Source organism: Calonectris borealis, chromosome 3 (genome assembly GCF_964195595.1).
Source record: "Calonectris borealis chromosome 3, bCalBor7.hap1.2, whole genome shotgun sequence".
Lineage (NCBI taxonomy): Eukaryota > Metazoa > Chordata > Aves > Procellariiformes > Procellariidae > Calonectris > Calonectris borealis.
Window position 1 is genome coordinate 11394795 of NC_134314.1, and position 22091 is coordinate 11416885.

Below are 22091 nucleotides of genomic sequence, written 5' to 3' on the forward strand. Positions count from 1 at the left end.
AATTCTGAGCAATTACCTTGTCTCACTTTGTGTTTGTGAGCCCCAGATAAAATTCCTAAGTGATATAAGTGACAACTTTAAAATAGGACATACCAGCATGTCCTATTGACTGAACATTTTTATTTTAAATATAGATGTACTTGTTGATATGGAATGAGTAATTATACTGTTTTAATTATTGGGGCAGTGGAACTTTAAGACTAATGCAGAGAACTGTTATGAAAAAAACTAAATTTAATCTTTTGGATGGTATTTTAGAATTATTTTTATTCTGCTTAAAATAGAACAGAATAGAATACAACGGAATATTTCAGTTGGAAGGGACCTACAACGACCATCTAGTCCAACTGCCTGACCACAAGCATTTTCTAAATTACCTTTAGCTATCTTATTCAGCTGTAAGATGCCTACAGGGGTTCAGCCAGCTTTGCTTTATAGTTCTGTCTTATGTATGTGCTTCTAAGTTGGAATCGGTCAAAGAGCTAGATGCCCAGTGCTCCTCGCTGTTGCATGTTCACATAACTTCAATGAAATGATGTGACGATAATCTGTGGCTGGTTCTATTTCTCTACATTTCCAGATAGCCTCTCTGAGAGGAGGGGAACGTGCTAAACTTGACGAGACACAGGTTTGAAAACTTGGCTTCGTCATGATCCTCCTTTGACATTGAACAAATTGCTTATATTTCAGTATTCGTGTTGTGGATAATTGCACTGTGGAGTGCTTAGCCGCTATGAAAGCCAGGGGGACGCCCTGGGAGACATGGCACTTCTGTTCCTCCCGTGCCAAGCAGGCGAGTTTTTAGAGCAGGATGCCGAAGACACGGGAGAGACCGTCTGCTTACATCTCCCATGTTCCCCTTTTCTGTCGATGAGCTACAAAACACCTTCGGTATGGAAAATATTTTGCAGCTGGGTCCAACCTAGCTTGGAGTCAGCGCTGCAGCGCCAGGCTGCTCCTGAAGCCCCCTGCACCCCTCGTGCGGGCACAAATCGAGGCTTGATCCCTCCCCCTACCCTCTGCACTGCTCAGTGTCCAAGAGCTTCACAACAGTAGCCATGGGGCTTGCTTACCCTCTCTAACCCACTGAATCAGGCCATTATTCTTCTATATGTAGTAACTGACTGACCAGGCCTGGCTGCGGGTGCCAGCGGCACCTTCCGAGGGAGCGGGAACGGCGTCCCACGCCTGTGGCCTCAGCTGCAGCCACCCGTTACCTCAGCGAACTGGAACGTCCGGGGGGACTCTGCGGTAGGGGTAACTCTGAGGATGTAGTGGTGCAAGTTACACTAACGCCACCGCGTGCAAGCACTCTGGGATTCACAAGCTTTCAGATCTTCCTTCATGTATATACCTTTATTAATGAATGACCGGTGCTTTCTACCCAAGTTGAGCACGACTGTTCATGTGCTGCCCGCCGCTGCCGCTCAGCGGGAGAACACCCAGCCCCGCCTCCCCGCTCGGTGCCCATCCTCCGGCTGGCTGGCAGGCAGGCAGGCTGGCAGGCAGACAGGCAGAGCAGGCAGGCAGAGCAGGCAGGCAGGGCGGGGCAGGCAGGCAGGCAGAGCAGGCAGGCTGACAGGCAGGCTGGTAGCCAGAGCAAGCAGAGCAGGCAGGCAGATCAGGAAGACAGGCAGGCAGAGCACGCAGGCTGCCAGGCAGGGCTGACAGGGCAGGCAGGCATGTTGAGCAGGCAGGCTGAGCAGGCAGGGCAGGCAGGCAGGCAGGCAGGCAGGGCTGACAGGCTGGGAGGCGTCCACTCAGGCCCCGACAGTGCCCAACGGCTGCCACCGCCTCAACCCGCTCCTCTGGGGTGGGCTCAAAGGGGTGGGAGCGCTTGTGCCTGGCGCCAGAGGGCGGGCGGCAGCAAATGAATCGTGTCTTTCTCCTCCCGCTCCCGGAAGTAGAGGAGCGTGCGCCCGGGGTGGACTTCCGGCAGCGGTTGCCAGGGTGACGCGGTTACCAGGGAGGCCGCGCTGGGCCCGTCGCGCGCCGCGGCGCCGTGAGGAGCGGTGTGGGTCGGCACCCCTCGCCCGCCCGCTCCTCCAGGATGTTCATCTACCTGTGCAAGAAGGTGCTCCTGGGGCACTTTCGTCGGGGCAGCGGGGGGCAGCCAGCCCTCGGGGTAGGCGGAGTTCCCGGGGATTGGGAGCGCGGAGGCCTTGGGGCGCTGAGGAGACTCTCGGGGCTCCCTCCCGCTGCCCGCGGCCTCCGCGGCCCTGCTGTCGCTGGTGGTGCGGCCGTGGGCTTGGTCCCTGCCCAGAGTGCTGCCTTGCTCTGTCCTGCCCGCTCTCTCTCGGCCTGGGCTTGGGACTTGGGGTTTCTTTGGTCTTCAGCTGTCTCCTAAGCAACTACTCCCCCAGGAGAGTTTGGACGTGGCTCTTCAGCTGGGGACCAGCTCGTGGGAAAGCCCTGTGCGCTGTGTGGTCCCTCTCACCTCTGGTTGCTCGTGGCGCCTTCTCTGCACAACTTTGAAAATGTCCTGTTATTATTACTTACTGTATATGTTAGATTTCTCTTTTCTGAAGTGTTGTGTTGCACAGTTTCACTAGTGCTTATAATTATAACGATCTTCTGTCTCTTTTTGCATGTTGATGCAACTGATCTGTTGATAGAAATAAGTTTATATATTGTGTGCTATCACAGGTGTCTTTGAGATGTTCAAATAGAGTATTTTAAAATAAAACATGATTCTTAGAACTATGTAGAGATACAAAATATTTCTTTTTTCAGATTGCAATTCCTGGTAATGTTCGATTAAGATGCATTTCCTGGAATAAGGATCAAGGTTTCATAGCCTGTGGTGGAGAGGATGGATTACTGAAAGTTTTAAAATTAGAAACACAGACAGGTAAATGAGACTTTTTTTTTTTAAAGAACAAAATGCACCACACTGCAGAATTCTGAAAGCATAAGTCCTTCCACAAGTTACTTGACAATATTGCATATGTTTTAAATCCCTACATAGGTTTTTATGTATTTGCATAAACATCCAATGTGCTGCCACTTTCTTTTTAACAGTGTTTTCTGCCAGCTTGTCTTACATGGCGCACATATAATTTGTCTACCTGTTATATCTGCTGAAGTTTTCTTCAGTGCTTCTTTTTTTCCAGGGCATACATTTCATTCTTTTTCTTTTTGTATAGGCTTCCAGTTTATTTTGGAACTTATTTCATTATTTCTTGATTTTTGTTTGAATGTTCTCTTCCATGTTCATTATTTTAGGGAGAAAGCTGTGTTGTTTTTTTTTAAATAAATATGTTCCAAGAAAAGTAAAATCCAATTTCAAATTCTTTTAAACCTTTTTCTGAATGTAATGAAATGTGATAGCCATGGGTTTTGTTGTTGTTGTAGGTTTTTTTGTTTGTTTTGTTGTTTTTTTCCTGAAAAACTGCTAGACCATAAAGAGTATGAATTTGGATGACAGATGTGAATAGCAAACACATTGAACTGAGGGGTGGAAAATTCATCCTGCAGTTACAATTTACGTACTTTTAGGTGAGGTAATTTTTTCTATGTAAATAGTGATTAGAGCTGCAGTATTGATAGAGACACAGTAATATGTATGCTTTATTACGTTTATTTTATAGCTATTTTTGTTATTTTTAGATGAAGCAAAAATAAAGGGACTTGCAGCTCCTAGCAATCTTTCTGTGAATCAAACTCTTGAAGGTCATAGTGGTAAGTGTCTTTGTGCATTTAATGTACTTTTGCATAGAATAAAAAAAAATACAAGATCTTGTGAAGTTGATAAAGTAATTTTGCTATAACTTTTTATTATAAGCCTGAAATCTTTCATGATCTGTGACTGAATTACTGGGTTGAGAATCAAACTGATCTAGCCTTACCTCAGTTCTCCTAGCTGATATGGCATGTGTGGTGCAGGATGCATGCTGCACAAACCAAGCTCTGCTTTGGCTGTTACGATTTAAATTTGCTTATGGATTTTGCAAGGTTAAGTCTGTGAACTTTGACATTACAGCCTAACTTGTGTTTTGTATTACCTCAGGTTTTGCTTTTTCCAAATTATTTGGTCCCCATTCATTATCCTGAGAAGAACATATTGATTTCTATTTAAGTGGATGATGCTATTGTATGTGTTATATTACACAGGGACTTTTTTTTTTTTTTTTTAAATTGTGCAATGCTACTGGTATAGTACTTGTTATCTCTGACTTCAGCGTGGTTAATCTGGAAGTGCTAATCAGTTGCATGGGACTGGAATATATTTTTTAGTATTTACATAAAAGGTCATGATACATTTGCTCCCATACATTTGTTCACATACTGCCTTGGTAGGTGACAGACAAAGAATGCTTTATAGCAGAAGAGAAAAGCTAAATTGATGGGCAGTTGATGCCGGAAATGCTGAGTTAAAGAAACAATGATGTTCTACTGTGTTTTTTTTTAAAAAAAAAAAAAGGAGAACAATTTTCTCTTACACCGTATATATAAAGTTTTAACCTCTGTATGATAAGCTAAAATGAGAAATGAGACTAAAAGCCTTCTTAAGCATTATTTCTAGCGACACATGTGGATAAGACTGGTTTTTTTGATAGTGTCTATGAGATTTGCTTATATGTTATGGTAGCTTTACATTTTCTTCTGAAGAAATCGAAGTTAGTTCAGTAAACCTAATCTCTGTCTTAAATATATCTTCATTTTCCCTTTATTGACAAACTACAGAAAGTGTACATATGTAGACTGCAGTATAGTATACAGACAAAGTTTAGAGAGGTTAGAAAACAGGCTAGAGAACGACAGTGTGTAAAAGTAAAAATTGAATGCAGGGGAATCAGACAGGGAGAAATTAAACTCTCGCGTGAGAAATGTTACATGGTCATCATCTGTGGACAATGGGATATGAAGAGAATGCTAAAATCCTTATATGATTTAAAGAAACGGTCTTTTTATGAGGATTTGCCGTTGAAACCTGCTAACAGTCGGGTTATTTTAGGGGCCTGGTTAAATATGATCAAAAAAATGAATTGTGAGGAATTGATTTAGTGGATACTTTGAATCGATGTCTTGAATTCCAAAATAGATTACTGTTTCCTTCAAAAATCCCCGACATTTAGGATATCTTTGATTGCATCTGTTGATAAAGTTCATGACTGAAATGCTGAAAAATGGAAAGGATACAGAGGAAATGGATGACTAGTGGTGAGGGTGTGAAAGAGTGTGATGCTTGAAGTGGCCAAGTTCATATCCAGTCTTGAACTGATGAAATAAGATGCTGCTTAGAAACGGTTTGAAGTCAAGTCAAATATTTATGGGTGGGATCCCATATGAGACTTGAGGGTCTGAAGGAGTTGCGTGTAGAGTGCTCTTTTTGGTAGTTGTGAGGGACATTTTGTTTTAAAAGTGCAACACTACTGAGGATCAAACTACTAAGAGGAAGAAAAAACCTAAGCTTCTTATGACAGTGAAGTTTTGTCAGCTTCCCAGACTAACATGTCAGAGGCAGTCAGAAACCGCAAAACTACTATTTGGGCTTTGCGTATTGAAGCAGTATTCTGAGCAGAATTTGGAGAGGATGTTACTCAAGTGGGTGAATACAGAAGCAAAAGGAGCCGTTTAGCAGAATTTTGAAAGAGGAAACAAGTGATACAGAAAGAATGTCTAAAGCTAAATCAAAGTCAGCAGTGCAAATTTCTGAAAAGGTCCAGGTTGATGAAGTTGGATGTGATTGTTTTTATTAACTTATTTAAAAGGTGTAAATAAAAAATCTGTATAATTTTCTAGGTTCTGTGCAAGTGGTGACATGGAATGAACAGTATCAAAAACTGACTACCAGTGATCAAAATGGACTCATCATTGTGTGGATGCTGTATAAAGGTATTCTACAGGATAAATTTGAGATGGGATAATATTCCGTGTTGTGAGAAATCTTTCAGTTCTTTTTCAGAGTTTTTATTTTGCAGACTGTAAAGCTCAAAATAGATTTAAAACAATTTCCAAGTTTTTATTGTAATACTTGTCTACATTTTTCATAGTATAGTCGCATATAAAAAGGCATTTGTCCTGGAGAGCTTCCTTGGGAGAAGATATGAGTTCTTAGCCATATGCTTCGTCAACTGCTCTAAATTTCTTACTTTCTTATCTCTGTTACCTTATTCCCTTGGAGGAAAATAGTGTATTGAGCAAAAAAGGGAAGCAGTGCTTCTTTGTGTAGGTTCTGTTCTGGATATCGTAATATTTAAATAGTTCTGCAAAGTGCATCAAGCAGAGACATACTGGTAGGACTACAAGAACTTAGCAACCCTGCTTAGAACATCAATTAAATACTTCTGTAAAAGCAATCTTTAGAAATGTTTAATTAAGGCAGTGAACTAATATGACTAACCAGTGTATTGCTGTAATTGGCTTTTATTGTTCTTGACCTTTTCACGCATACATGTACTTCTTTGGTACACTTAAATTCACTTGAAAGCCAGCAAACCTCTTAGTCAAATTAACCACTTCCCAACACATGTGGGAAAGAAAAAGAAAATAAAAGGTTTTCTTTTCCTCTTGGGGGTTTTTGTTTAATAAAAATGGAAACAAATAAAATCTCAGCTCAGCTTCTCATTTCAGGAATAAAGAATATCACTTGATTAGTCTTTCTGCCTGATATGTGGTGGCTACTGTCACATAAATCAACTCTTAGTTTTGGAAAAGAACCAGTAAATTACTTAATACATATTCCTATCAAAGGTTGTTCCCTCCATTTATGTTTCCTAGTGTATTCTTGTCAGTTCTGAAATTACGTAAGCACAGATCTCTTCCTGTAGGGCCCCTCTCGGACTTTGGCTCCCCTCTCGGATTCCTCATTTGTCATGTTCTTTTTGGAAGTGAGTAGCTCACATCTGAACACTGGGTTTTGCAATAATTATGTCTCTCTAGTCTGAGGGACACTATAGCGTAGTCTTGCTAGACTTTTACAGAAGGGGTGGAACAACTTTGTTTTTAATTCCTTTCCAAAATTCATTGCTTCTGTATCTTTTTGTTGTATATTACATTGCGGAGTCATATGTAACCTACTATCACGTTTACTCATAAGCAGACTGTTCTCAGGTTTCTCCATTTCACTGAACACCTAATCTGATTGCTTGGTAACTTTTATAAACTTTTTGTCTGTCTGTATTATATTTTATTTGTTTTTTTTAACAACTTCAGGAATTCATATTGCTAAGAAATGTGATTATCATCCTATTTGCATATCTTTTTAATAGACAGTAATTTTACTCTTTGAATTCAGTGATTAGCGCGTACCTTGAATCCACTAGAGGATTATCAAATCAGAAGTATAACTCGGATTTTCATTCACTCCTAATAGGTGCTTGGTATGAAGAGATGATTAACAATAGAAATAAATCTGTTGTTCGAAGTATGAGCTGGAATGCTGATGGACAGAAGATTTGTATTGTATATGAAGATGGAGCTGTGATTGTTGGCTCAGTGGATGGTAAAATTTAAGCTCTACTAATTGTTGTGGTATTACATAGCTTTTGTTTTCAGTATTATATACATAGTGGCTCCAGATAAATACAATTAATAGTTACTTTCTAATTGTTGCTTTGACTTTCTTTAGCTTTTTCAATTTTTACATTGGTAACTTGCATCCTATTTTTCATTTTGTGGTCCTGTTACAGGCAATCGCATTTGGGGAAAAGACTTGAAAGGTACCCACCTGTGCCACGTGGCCTGGTCCTCCGATAGCAAAGTTTTACTCTTTGGAATGGCAAATGGAGAGATTCACATTTATGACAATCAGGGAAATTTTATTGTAAGTTCATGGTGGTATAATAAAGGTATTAACTTCAACAGGCATAAAAACTTACTTCCTCTTAATTTATTTCATGTTTGTTTAGTTGGTGGACTTCGGTACTGAGAACTGGACAAGGTCTTGTGCACAAAGTTTTTATTCAAGATTTATGCAGCTGCAGCTTTCTAATAAGTATTTATTTCTTGGTAGCTAAATGTATATCACATCAGCTAATGCCTTTTTGCCTTACAATAGTTATTGAAAATGTAAAAATATGTATGGTGATACTAATTAAATTAAATGAAGCTCATGTTGAAAATATTAGCATGCTTTCAGCATAAAGCAGTAGTTTATTTTCCTATTGCTCCTGTCATTCTTTATTACATAAGGAATGTTACATGCTTCGGAGAAAACCTGGTAGTAAGTGGAAAAATGAAAGGAAGTAACTATAAGATTGCTGCATTCGTACACCTTCGGTTTACTTATTTATTTTTATCTACTTATTTGGAATATTTGAATATGACTATGACAAAATGCTAAACAGAAGTAAACCACTGATTTTGAAAAGAGCAATGTATTTGGAACCATGTTCTTGACTTTTAGATGCCTATTATGGTGAATTTTCCCTTCCCCTTCCCCTTCCCCTTCCCCTTCCCCTTCCCCCTGTTACGCTTCCCCTTCCCCCTGTTACGCTTCCCCTTCCCCCTGTTACGCTTCCCCTTCCCCCTGTTACCCTTCCCCTTCCCCCGTTACCCTTCCCCTTCCCCCTGTTACCCTTCCCTTCCCCTTCCCCCTGTTACCCTTCCCTTCCCTTCCCTTCCCTTCCCTTCCCTTCCCTTCCCTTCCCTTCCCTTCCCTTCCCTTCCCTTCCCTTCCCTTCCCTTCCCTTCCCTTCCCTTCCCTTCCCTTCCCTTCCCTTCCCTTCCCTTCCCTTCCCTTCCCTTCCCTTCCCTTCCCTTCCCTTCCCTTCCCTTCCCTTCCCTCTGTTTCCCTTCCCTTCCCTCTGTTTCCCTTCCCTTCCCTCTGTTTCCCTTCCCTTCCGTTTCCCTTCCCTTCCGTTTCCCTCCCCTCCCCTTCCCTTCCCTTCCCTTCCCTCCCTTTCCCTCCCCTCCCCTCCCCTTTCCTTCCCTCCCCTCCCCTTCCCTTCCCTTCCCTTGTATCTGTTACCCTTCCCATTTTCTTTAACCCTGCACTGTATCTTTCTTTCTTCCCACTGTGTGAGTCATGGTGTTTCTAGCATGTGCTGTAAATTACTGAAATTCTTTAAATAACATGTTGTTACTCCCCCTGCCCGTGCTCCAACCCCCGACCTTTTATCAACAATACGTGTGGTTGTCTGTGCTCTCTCTCCCTCCCTCCCCCTCTCTCTCATTCTCTCTTCCTCTCTCCCTCCCTCGCTTCCATAAGTTACCTTGTAGCCCTCCTCGAAGTCATCCAGGTGCATTCTTATCTTTCAGAAAAAGCCCTTACCTGTGTTACCAGATGTACAGGTCTAATTATTACAAAAGTAAACTTATCTTGATTGGTGTTCTAATTTGGACATTTATTTTTTCCAATTATTTCAATATATTATTCAAGAGACTTTTATCAAGAAAAAGCTATCAAAAGTTTCTTTTTAAAAAAAAATCCTGTGAATGGTTTGAAGTTATTTTAGTTTTTGCGAAGTTCCGGTGAGGTTCCTTGTGCGTGTGCACATGTCTGTCTGGTGGATTTTTTGTTTGGGTTTTTTGTTTGTTTTCTTTGTTTTTAAGTTACTTTTCAAAGAATGAAAATGCCAACATTAAAGTACTTCATTATAGTTAAAATATGTGTCTTCGTAAGTCTGATCTGGCTTTGAATAAGGAAGTTTTTCAAACTTAAAATTTTGAGAATGTGAAAATTTTTCTTGGGAGAGGAAAAAAATTTTGCACAGATATCTGGTCTTCTGCAAGGTATCAGCAGAGATATAAATTGTTCTTCTAAACAGCATATTGTGTATGACTTTAAGTAATTAACCATTCTTGTCTAGGTGAAAATGAAACTGAGTTGTTTGGTGAACTTAACTGGAACATTCAGTATTGCTGGAATACATTGGTATCATGGTACAGAAGGCTACATTGAACCAGATTGTCCTTGTCTTGCTGTCTGTTACAACAATGGAAGATGCCAGATAATGAGAGATGAGAATGACCACAGTAGGTACAAAATGTGGGGTGCTAATTACTGAGCTACTCTTGACCCAAAACATCTACTTCTGTTCATATTCTTAATGTTTATTTCTTAAAAACTAGATCCTGTTTTGATTGACACTGGTATGAATGTAGTATGTATTCAATGGAACCACTGTGGAAGTGTATTGGCGGTGGCGGGCTCCCTAAAAGCAACTTCTCAAGATAAAGACGTAAACATTGTGCAGTTTTATACTCCGTTTGGTGAGGTAAAAATATTTAATATACTTCTATAACGTAAACGCTTTTTTATCTTAGTGTGTTTTGTCTATGTGGTCATTACCGGTGGAATTTGGGTGCCAAAATGTAGGTGTTTAGGGCATTTAACATGCTCTATGGTATCTAGGATATCCACCTGGATCTGGAAAGATGACACAGGACCAGGTACCCTTTTAGAACAGCAAGTTAGTGGCCAGCACGGAAATCCAAGTGAATCTCATAAAACACTAAATGATGGGATATGTATAGTATCTAACTTTGAACACCTAACTCAGATACCTGAGTTCAGACTACAGGCAATAAATGATTCGGAATGCTTAGGCAGCAGTTAAGGTGCTAACTCAACATCTGTGTATCAAATCTGGAAATACTTGTCTTTCTCCACTGGATGCGTAAGGGACCTAGGCATCTCTAGATTAGGAGTCTAAAATACGGCAGTGAATGCTCCCCTCTATTTTTTTGGAGTCAGTAAAACTTGAGAAAATGGCATCTGGTATCAGTAAAAGCAATGGCTCAGAAACCTTAGAAAAGGTAAACGGTTTCTAATCTTCATTTGTCTGTTTGGGGGTATTGTTTTGTAAATGTTTTTTGTATTTCCTGTCTCTCTTACAAGATGTTCAACAGATATAAATGTTGAGAGGCAACTTTCCTATATATTTTTGTTCATGGTGCTACTTTTGCCTTGCAAGGTAATTTCAGGTAATTTCACTTTCCCTCCTAGTAATCTATCTGGCAATCAGTAAGTTAGTGTTAGGTATCAGAGTGTGAGGAAGTTTGTCCCTTGTACAGAGGAAGTACTCGTCAGCCCTGAGAGTAACTCTGGTAAGGATAGAGCTGTGAGTTGTGCTGTGAAAGGCGTTAAGATCCAACATCATCTGTAAGGGTTTTCTTAGTCGAAAGTATTAAATGGAACCAAAGGTTTTGGCAGTAATGTTACGTCTCTAGTTGCTAATGTCCTTCAGATTAACTGAAACAGGTGTTCCGGATTCTGTATCTAGTGTTTAGAAATAAACTCTTTAGATTTTAGAATTGTTTTGTACTAGTTCTGATACTCAGGTACAGACTTAACTTTTTGGAAGACAATGTCTTCTGTGAATAATGTGTGACCAGTATTTGGGCTTGGTATTTGCATGTGATTGCGATCAAAGGCACGAAATAGGTACTAAACTGTGTAAGTTCATTGATAACAGTTTATGTAGGCACAAAGTTATGCTCTCAAAAGGAAAGTTAGATCTAACCATAAGTATCAGTGTTCTGCTCAGTAAAAAGTTGTATTTTTTTAAAGCCTGAGATTATTCAAAATCTTACAGTAAATAATAGGTTAATGTATCCTTTATTACATACATCTATATTATTTGCAAACAAAAAGCTTCCTACAAAGAAGTGCTCTGTGGGACTAAGGTTATAGTTTTTGAAAACATTATTTTTTTCAATTGTTTCCTTCATTCAACTTCAAAATTCTACAGCAAAATAAAGATATAAAAAAAAGATTAAAAAAGGATAAAAAGTGTATTTCTTTGCTAGCTCTTAAATTGTAAATGGCCATCTAAGTGTCTTTCTTAGACTTCTTTTGAAGGGGAGTAGAGAAGAGGAAAATGTCCATTGCCTCACTGCAAATTGTGTACCTCTGCAGCTGATTCATTGTATGCTCTTGACATAGGTTAGCTATAATTTTTTATTTGTTTAAACTATCAGCTGTAGTTAAGAGTGTTGTACATCAACTGACTAATACACTTCCAGAATAAATGAAACTTCTGAGGCATGTCAGGTATCAGTACTATTGTTGTGTTTATTTTAGTAGTGACTGAAATTATAAAGGTGATTTGAATTACCAACCAAAGGAAGTAATGTTTATACTGTCATTCTCCATCTATTATTAACTATCTAATTATTCACTATATTACTAAACAGGACTATCACTGAGTCCTGTTTTTTCTTTCTCTCTGACAAAAAAAGAATTGAGGCAAAAGAACACTTTATGGTAATGCATGTTAAATATCTACCCCTTTGTTTGCACGTGTATTGTAATTTGGGAATCATTATGGGGTACTGTAAAGAAGATCTATGGCTGGTTTTCATCAACTGTCAAAACTGTTGTTTATGTATTCTAGAGAGTGGTTTTCCTATGATAAATTCAGAATCTTTTTCTTTCCTTGTTTTAAAAAAGCATTTGCGCACACTGAAAGTTCCTGGCAAACAGATATCTGCCTTGTCTTGGGAGGGAAGTGGACTGAAAATTGCACTAGCTGTTGATTCTTACATATATTTTGCAAACATTCGTCCGGATTACAAGGTATGTAGTAATGTGGCACTTAACTGTATTAGTAAGTTTCCTGTTATTTATTCTCTTTCTGAATGGGTTGAAAAAGTAGCTTTCTTTAATATATAAATCAATGCTTAACTTATGATTACTGTTTGATCAACACTACTGACTTGAAGTTTTAGTGGAATGTGAGTGTCTGTCTTGGTGACGGAATGACTTAGCTGTTGCTTTTATAATGAATTTGTGATTTTATTTTCATAATAAGGAAATGTATGCCTTGTTAATATTAACAGAATTGGGCATGATTCTAAATTTGGTAGTAATTGAGGCTGTCATGTAGGTAAGGCTCCAGTGTTTTCATTGCTGGTTAAACTGAATGGGCTAAGTGATACAATGGGAATTTTTTGAGCCTTACTTTTACTGTCATTTTTTTGGTGGTGAATTATTAGTTTGAACCAGGAGAATTGTGTAGAAACCTGAACAATGGAAATGAATGCAACCTGATAGGCGTACTTCCTACTTATATTTCAATTCCCAATATATTTTTTACAAGTGTGTATTCAGCTAATTCTAAATAATGTTTTTATCTTGTCTACCAAGATTGTTGTTTGGTTGTTTTTTTTAAAGAGTTAGGACTATTTCACTTACATTTACAGTTTAGCAAAAAATAGCAATTACTGTCCAGTATACAGTATTGTATACTTTTTTTTTCCAGCACAGGATATGTTCTTTAATCATCAGTGTGTAACCACTGTGATTAAAGAGAGAGAGAGTGTAATGTGAGGAACATACTGCAGCTATATTGAAATGTGTTGTTCCACTCGGTTGTGAAAAATCATTGGTCAGGGAGTTACAAACACAAATCTGCTAGGAAGCAATCTCAAATAGTTTGTTGTAAATCTGCTGGAAAAGACTTTGGAAATTTGAACTGGAAATTAGTCTTGCAGAAAATGCTACCTAATGTTTATTCTGGGAGATGTGTAACAGCTGGAACACTGGCCTATTGCTTTTTCTTAAACTCATCAGTATCTATGAGACCATGTGTATTTCAAGATCTGGCACAGTTTGCAAATGAATAATATTTTGAAAACTTAGTTTTAGAAAGTGCATGTGTAAGCACTCTTTTTGCTTTTTTTCTGTCCTTTTGCATATGGAAAAAGGAAAAAGACGTGCTCAAATTAATTTATTTCTGCAGCAAATAAACTCTTAACCTGTTGGTAGTATACTCAGTTTCAATGTTAAACATTTTTATGGTGAATGGTATGTGTTGTCCTTCAATAAATAATACACATTACTACCGCTATGTTCTTTCTGATTATATCAGTAACTCCCTTTTAGGAACTAGATACTCTAAAAGGTGACAGTCATTAAATGGTAGTGATTCAAAGCTGTCATTAACTTAGGCTGGATTGGAATTAATGACCTGGAGATGAAGTGGAGATCACATTACCAATCTACTGAATAATCCGGTTTCCTGTATTTTTCAAGTATTACCATAATAAGAGAAAAGGGGTTCTAGATTAATATGACAGTAAAAACTATGAATTGAGCTGATCTTTTTTAAACTACTTATAGTTTACATGGTGTCGTTTTGGAGTTGTAATACTAATTTAGCTCTAGCTCTAGTTATATTTCTTCTGGTGTATATGACCTTGTTCAAATCTACATTGGATTTCACTTTATATCCTCATCATCCAGCATTCTGGGGTCCTTTTCCACTTCTTGAAATCAGTTTTAGATTTGACAAACATGACAGTTAACTGACTTGTTACCTCATAACTTACTCCTTTCATATACATTTTGAATATTCAGAATAGTATAAGTTCCAGTTTGCATCTCTGGGAAGGATCCTGTGGGTAGTGCTCTTGATTGTCAAAAACTACCTTTATTCCAATCCTTTTATTTTTCTTCCTGTATCCAAAATGTGCTTGATTTTCCTGAAAATTGAAGTAGGTCATATCAGTTAGGTCATCTTCATTGGCATGCCTGTTGCCTTTCAAATAATAATAAATGATAATAATAAATGAATGAGGTACAACTTCCAGGGCTAAAACCATGATGACTGTCAGTATGTTGTATTTATCCATATGCATCTAATTCCCTTTTTTTTTTTTTTTTTTTTTTTTACATCTCTACTTTGTGTGAAAGCTGGATTTACTGATTTGTTATTTCCAGAATCATAACGCTTTTTACATCTGCCCACTCCTATTCCTCTGGGTATACTCCACAGCATTGTGATTGAATTTCCATAGAACTCTACTTGAGTGAAAACCATTGGATTCTGACAATTTACTACCATTCAGTTTATAGATAATTTCTAAAAGTTCTTTTGCTGATACTTCAGTTTATCGTCTCAGTTTCATTCCCTGTAGAGTGTGGGAACCCTTCTGGCCAGCTCTCTAACAAGGTTTCTCCTCTCTCTCTAGTAAATGCTGATGTAGAGAATTCTATTAGTTTTTCTACAATTGCATCATCATCCTTAAGTGGTTTGCTTTATATCTCGTTTGTCAGCTTCACCTCCTTTTTGAGATATTTTTTGATTCTGCTGTGTTAGAAAGGGTTTTCATTATTAATTTCTATAATTTAAATCAGTTGAATGCAATAAAATACATCTTCATGGTTTTTACAGTGTTTGGATATTCCATTTCTTCTTCTGCCTTTTTGCCCTTTCTCCTACTTGTTACATGAATAATTACATTCTTCTGGGGGGAAGGGAGGGTTTTTCTCGTGTTACTAAAATGGAAGAGGTGATGTGAGTTATTATCGTGCTCTAATATAATTGCTTATTTTTGTCTGCTTCAGGAATTGCACTGTTTGAGGTGTTTATTATATTTCCCTTGGGAAATGAACTTTGGGTTTCCAAATCAGTAGTCACAGAGCAAGCATTTTCATGGTAAAAACCATCATCACAGTGGGTATTTCTGTGTACCTGTTGACCATGGAAGAAACAAGGGGAAGTGAGATCTTGTCACATTTTGGGGTTGATCTTCCAATTCTGATTGCGATTGGTTATTCTGTGTGATGGAAAGGCTTCTTTTGTCAATTTAATATTATGGAAATAACTTATGACTGGATCTGTGTTCACGTACTTTTAATAAATCAGTTAATCACTTGACAGGTAAAGAATATTGAATACTGATTGTGTATATGAAATAAACACTTTCTTTCATAGCTGTGAACAATTTATTATTGAATTCTTGTAATTTCTGATAGGTTTTATCAAACTTGTCTCTCTTGGCAGTGGGGTTACTGCTCCAATACAGTTGTTTATGCGTATACCCGACCTGATCGTCCAGAATACTGTGTTGTCTTTTGGGACACAAAAAACAATGAGAAGTATGTGAAATATGTCAAGAGCTTGATTTCCATAACAACTTATGGAGACTTCTGTGTTTTAGCAACTAAAGCAGATGAAAATCAACCTCAGGTAAAGTATTTCTTTTAATTTTCACTTGAAACATTCTGTTCCACGCGTCAGTGCTTTTCATCTTATTCTGGCTGTAATGTAAAATTCTGAATCTGTCTCAGAGTGTGTCATTCAGTTGTCATTTGACAGAATGGCACTTGAGTGGGCTCAGTGTTTAAAAACAAAGAACCCCGACAAATAACAAAGTAATAGGAAAAAATGTGCAAACCAATTAACTGCCTCTGTATTTTAACCCCTTGTAGCCATTAGTAACTTAATAAAAACTGCAGGCTTCAAGATTAATGTTTCTTTAGAAATATTTAGAAGAGTTCCCCAAAGAAAAGCTAAAAGCAGGAGAGTATCAGAATGGTAATGAATATTTAATCAGTCAGAAGTGGAAAAAAAAGGGGAATTTTTTGGGTGATTTAGTAAATCACGTTACTACAAACTGCTCCGTTTGTTTATTTATTTATTTTAAATGTAGTGACAAATTATATGATAAATGTATCCTTTGGTTAATGTATGTTCGGTTACCATGATGCTAACTGTTACATGGTTTTTCTTACTGCATTCACTTCTGAATTATTTTCTATATCACCTGTGTATTGCTTACAAAGGAGGAGCATGAGACGGAGTCAATTGGTGCAACGGTAACAAAAATGCTTTAGTGCTGCTTTGCTTGATTGTGCAATAAATTGGTGTACTGTCATATGGATTGAAAATATGGTATACATGGCCAAAACCATTTGGTGAAATTGTGTGCAATAAAATGAGATTTTTCTGGATTGTATCTTTAAAATAGGAAACAAACAGTGAGGGCCTTAGTGTAACTTTCTTGAGCATAAATAAGACATTTAATTTTAGCATCTGAAAATTACAGATAATAAGCATCTTTCAATTCATTCGAAATGGCTCCAGTGTAATTATTAGCACTGTGGGGGGTCAACTTCTAGGAAATGAAGCAAACAAGCTTATCCTTTGGGTAGCAGTTCATTAGAGTTGCTTTCTGAAAAACAGATTTGTTTTGCAATAGATTTTGGTCATTAGAATTGTGATTTCAAGACGGCAAAATGTACAGCAATAGCTGATGGGGCAAAAAAGACTAATTTCAGCAGGAACTGTTTAGAAGTATTGCAAGCAGATGTGAAGTCAGTAAGTTATGAAGAACTTAATGTTGATACCCATAGCAAGGCTTGAGCTTTCTGCTTTGATCAAATCAGACACTGCAAACTCCGTTGTCCTGGCACCACCCTGTGTAGCTCATGCAGCCTCTGTCTTGGATACTGTTACTCCGTCATCCCTTGGCAGTCTCTCATCTACTGACTTAGAGTCCCAGAAATAAGTAAAAAGGGCATAAAAGAGAAATTGATTAAAGACTGAACGTTGGGATAATTTACCAGAGAAGAATTAATATAAACATAATGAAAAAAACCCAATAAATAGTTTAAAAGCCAGGTGTGGTTTCCTACAGAGGTGGAGGCTCAACATATTTTTTAGAAAAGAGAAATTTGAGAATGCTGGTGGCAAGTTTAACTCATGAACAAAGAAATAAAAATACTATTTTTGAGAGTGTTTATTGGTGGCAGAACCAGAAAAATAAATTATTTAATGAAAAGAAATCCTTGTTCAGATCTTTTTCTTTGAAAGAATGAAATTCCTACAGCAGCTGAAAACCTAAATTCTGCGATTCTCATGTGATAAATAAGCTGTCAATCTGTCAGTTTAAAGGGGTAAGATGTACAGTTGCTGTAGTCTGCTACCACAATTACATTAATTCTTCAGGAGGTGAAAGAGCTATGAAGAACTAATTATCTTCCATTTCCTGGAGAGTCAGAATAACAGCTCTTAGGTGATTCAAGTTTTGGCAACCCTGTATTATTATTATTTTTTTTAAATCTAAAGACTTTACAGTAGAAGTTGCTACTTAATTTGCACACTTCTCATTCAAGACATTCTTATTTCCCTGGGCAATCATCATAAAGTTATTTAATCCCTGATTTAGGTCCTGAAAAAGAAATACATCAGCAACAATAATGAAGCATTGGTGTCTAGGTCAATTTTTCTTTGTTTGCATCTTCCTGAGTTTAACAGACAAACCTGGTCTGTTAAAGATCTGGCCTGTTAGAGGTATCTGTGCTATAAAAGCCTTCCCGAGCAGGCTTACAAGAAGGGCAAAACTAACAAAAGTCATCAGTTTTGTAGTATCTATGATACTGCAGGGCGGAGAGATTGCCTTATTCACAATTCTCCCCATATTGTAGCCCTCTTGGGGGTTCAAGGAGATCAAGGTCTGCAAAGGATAGAACAAGGGTCCTAGCTTCCGGGAGCTAGCGAGGGGGACTGATGCAGTTTATTTTATTATCCTTTGCATGAAGAGCTAGGTGAGAATTGAGTCACTGAGAAATTGCTGGTGTGTCATGCTAGGAAATAATCGCAGTACAGTGTGTGCCCCACAGAGCAGGGGATGAGACACTGGCTGTCTTGCCCACATGTTATTTGTGGACCCTGCTGGTGGTACATCCTGCGTATTGTATTTTGTCTGGTAGATTTTCTCCTTCGCTTAAAACAGCTGGTCATTTTCCTGTTTTGTGCTCGGCTTCGTTTATAGTGCTAATTGGCAAATATCTCATTACTCTCATGCTTATGCTGCTTTATATTTACTGCAGTCACGGTCCTCCTGTTTTTTGTTGCTGATCAGCATTAGATTGTGTGAAATGTGGGTTACGAGATACAGCTTGTACAGAAAACCTTGTACAGCTTACTAATTTACAAAAAATGTGGTAGTAATGACACTTGCTTTTATTTCCATACAGTATGTGCTGGTTCTCTGCAATTCTATTGGCACTCCCTTGGACCCAAAATATATTGATATTGGTAAGCAACTTGCAATAGTCTTATTCTGTTGTTTTTTTTCTAGTCTTTGTAATGAATTTCTTATGCAAGTCTGTTGTTCAGTGAAACAATCACTGTGTGGTAACACCCCTTGCATCCAAATGTTGTGACATTCCATTCTATATGTGGTTGTAACTATGATTTTTTATTGGCTTCTCACTTCTACTTGGACTCCCCCTAAATGCAATAAACACGTAATCAGGGGTTCCCATGTTGTGAACTGTAATTTGTGTTGGAAATGACCTATTAATTACTCTGTTAATAAAAATAGTGGCTTATAAAACCAGTCCTATTCCTTGAACAAATTGGCTAAATTTAAACTGATTCTTCCAGTTAATACGAACTATTTACAATAGAATTTTTTTAAATTGTTACTTTTCCTTTTTTTTTTTTAAAATGGATGTTATTGTGGTTTAATCACTGAAACCAGGACAATGTTCATGGTGATTCAGATTTTCCTTCACAACAGTGGTAATTCAACTCCTTTTTTAAGGAAATGTACTTTTTTGAAGAGGGTCCTTTTTCTCAGAGCAATTGAAATAGTTTGATCTGGACTTTCATTTAAAAATAACATGTTGCTGCTTCCCTAATATCTTAAAGATAAATTTCTCATATGTCAGTGTTGGTAATATCTTTTCCTTATCATCTTCCTCACAATTGTTTTATCTAAATAGTTTCAGATTATAAATTAAAAATCAAATTAAAAAAAATCAGTGGATTATAATAGAAATACGAAAATACCCCCAAATCCTAAATAGATCTGAATTCCAGGCTTTCCCTACTGCTTGTTTGCTGCAGGTGTGGTACAGAACATTGCCAAGTAATTGCAAACCACTGTTTTCTGGGAGTTTTGCTAGAGAATAAAGATCATTGATTTTTCCCTTTAAACAGATGAGGGAAGTGTGGACAAACTGACAAATTAATCAGCTTTTTGATTAATTAATCCACTTCTGTTTGTTCTGGTTTTTGGTTTATTTTTGGTTTGTTATCCAAATAGATCTGAATTTGGATTCAGAATAGACACTGTGAGCCCCATTTGCAGTTTTCTTTTTGAAGCTTGATTCTTTGATTAACTTTTCTGTTTTGTTGGAAGGATAAATCATTCGTAATGAAGTTTTAGCAAAAATATTTATTTGCTTTTGAACAAGAGAGGAGAGTATAGTTATTTAAATTAAAAGTACATACTTATTTTTAGAACCTCTTAGCTAAAATGATGATAAGTAGAAGGTATATTTGGCAGTAGACATCTAATGTGATTCCACTATGTTAGAAAGGTGGGATACGCTATACCACTGCTGTGCTCAGTGGTATAGCACTTCCTGAGCACACTAAAATACTTAGGGAAAAAAAAAAATTCTGTGCATGGTTGATACAGCAGAGGTGCGTAGCCATATTGGAACACGTTATGGATAAAAATAGATTGCTTATTGTAAATCTGGAAGAATTCCTCCCCGCTTATTTTATTAATGTAAAGGTGTCTACTTAATATGTGTATATAGCTTTGGAACTTACATGCTCTGATTCTGCAGAAATTAGGTTTAATTTTTAAACAAACCAAACCAAAGTCTTTTCCCTACCTGTGCCAAAAAGAGATATAGCTATTATGACAAGAAACCTCATGAACTTTTTTTGATGTAAATTGCCTGCTAGAGCCATTGTTTCATCCTCTCTGTAAAAAAGTAACTCTTCTGTCTAACTTATTCTCATTAGAGAAGTTAGTTCCAAGCCATAATGCTAATACTTGGTATTAGTATTAAACGATAAACAAACGGCCATTCTGTCTGATAAAATAGATGGGAAAAGTGTCTAGCAAAGTTTTGATAAGATAGAAATGATGAGAAAAGTGAGGTAAAGAACTGTAAGACAAGGAAGTAACAACAATTCACAGAAGAATATAGGTAGGAAAAAAAAATCAACAAAAGAATAGAAATAGTTGAGGTCATAAAGATGATTATTTTCCTCGACCAGTGCTACTAAACTGTTTTATTATAGATTAACTAAGTTTGTAAGTGTCATTTTCTAACATTGTTCAGTTTTTCAGTGATAGCAGGAGGAAATCAGCTGTGAGTGAAATATATATTGTGAAGTTCATGTCCTGTATTGTGGATTATAATTAAAATGAAGAGCATCCTGCTCTGATGAATGAATTTGACTTCTTTGTCCTATGGAACGTGTATGAAATACTGTGGTACTTTTTAGTGTCATAATTTCTGTTTATGTCAATTTGATGCCCTCTTGCCACCTTTTACAGTAGGGATGGTACACCAGAATCTTAAGGTTAAAATGCCCAGGAAATTCAATACCAAGAATTTTACAATGGATGGAGGGGAAAAAAAAAAAACCAAACCAAACAAACTGAGCACTGAAGTAAGATGATGTGGTGGGTGGTAGTGGTGTGGGTGGGGTGTCTGTTGTGTCCCCCCTGTCCCGTCCCCGATCAGATGTCTACACTGTATGTGCCTACTAGTCTCCTTGACTCACTTGACAGGTGGGATTGGGGTGGTGGGAGGGGGATTCAGGGACTTATAGGGAGTAATTCATCTCATTGCTAGAGTTGACATCTAAAATAAGTTCAGTGAATCATTCCTGAAAGGGGTCTTTTTGCTCTCCATTGGATACGAAGAAGCCCAGGGCAACCAGCTCATCTCTGACAGAGATATCTAAAATTAGGTGAGACGAATCCCACTCAAACGGTCAAAATTAGCTTTGCATGTAACACCTCTAAATCTGCATTTAAACTCTTTTTTTTTTTGCATTTTTCTAGTGTTCTGTTTATGTGAGCTTTCTAAATCTATCTGTGATAGTTTTATTTATTTACATTATAAACAAAGGTATCAGTTTCTGTATGATTCCCCCATTATGACCCATCTCCTACAGCTGTCTGTATACAAGAAAATCTTCTCCAGTGACTGAAAACAGTTAAAGAGAAATGCCGTTTAATTGACAAATGCTGCTGTTGTTGTATTTGAACTGTGCTGAAGAGATTAAACAATCTGGAAAAGCTTCTCTTCCTTTAGCTTAACTAAGCTTTCTGCAGTCTGCTTCTGTTCCCTCCAGTGTCAGAGGATCAGTTTAGTGCATAGATTTACAATGCTCTTTCCTAGCGTGAGTTCATTTCTGAAAATGCTAGGCATTATAGCGTTCAACCTCAAGGACAGGCAAGTATTTGAGGTTAGGAATATCTGCGTTTTTGAGTCCTGAAAAATTTCTGTAGTCTCAGTATTTCAAACATAACAAGCAAGTCTTTAATTGAGGTATAGTAAACACAGCCAAAGATTCTACCTTTTTTTTTTTTTTTTAATGCATCCTGTAAGACTCCTTTAAAGTTAGCCCACCAAACTTACAGAAGGGATTGAA

General features: G+C 37.7%; 1 protein-coding gene across 5 annotated transcripts in view; it reads left to right on the top strand.

Annotated features, from left to right (window-relative positions):
- Positions 1-1908: 1908 nt before the first annotated feature.
- WDR35 (WD repeat domain 35) overlaps positions 1909-22091 on the top strand; it is a 46202-nt gene continuing 26019 nt past the window's right edge. For 2 of the 5 annotated variants that reach the window (XM_075144996.1, XM_075144995.1), the window contains exons 1-12: positions 1927-2074; positions 2734-2851; positions 3610-3681; positions 5746-5838; positions 7319-7447; positions 7635-7768; positions 9756-9921; positions 10018-10163; positions 12341-12466; positions 15678-15863; positions 16460-16492; positions 18656-18716. In XM_075144996.1, the coding sequence (XP_075001097.1) occupies positions 2051-2074; positions 2734-2851; positions 3610-3681; positions 5746-5838; positions 7319-7447; positions 7635-7768; positions 9756-9921; positions 10018-10163; positions 12341-12466; positions 15678-15863; positions 16460-16492; positions 18656-18716 (1288 nt within the window). In that variant the 5' untranslated portion in view covers positions 1927-2050. Of the gene's footprint in view, positions 2075-2733; positions 2852-3609; positions 3682-5745; positions 5839-7318; positions 7448-7634; positions 7769-9755; positions 9922-10017; positions 10164-12340; positions 12467-15677; positions 15864-16459; positions 16493-18655; positions 18717-22091 lie in introns of all 5 variants that reach the window. The other 3 variants (XM_075144992.1, XM_075144993.1, XM_075144994.1) reach the window with 3 other exon arrangements.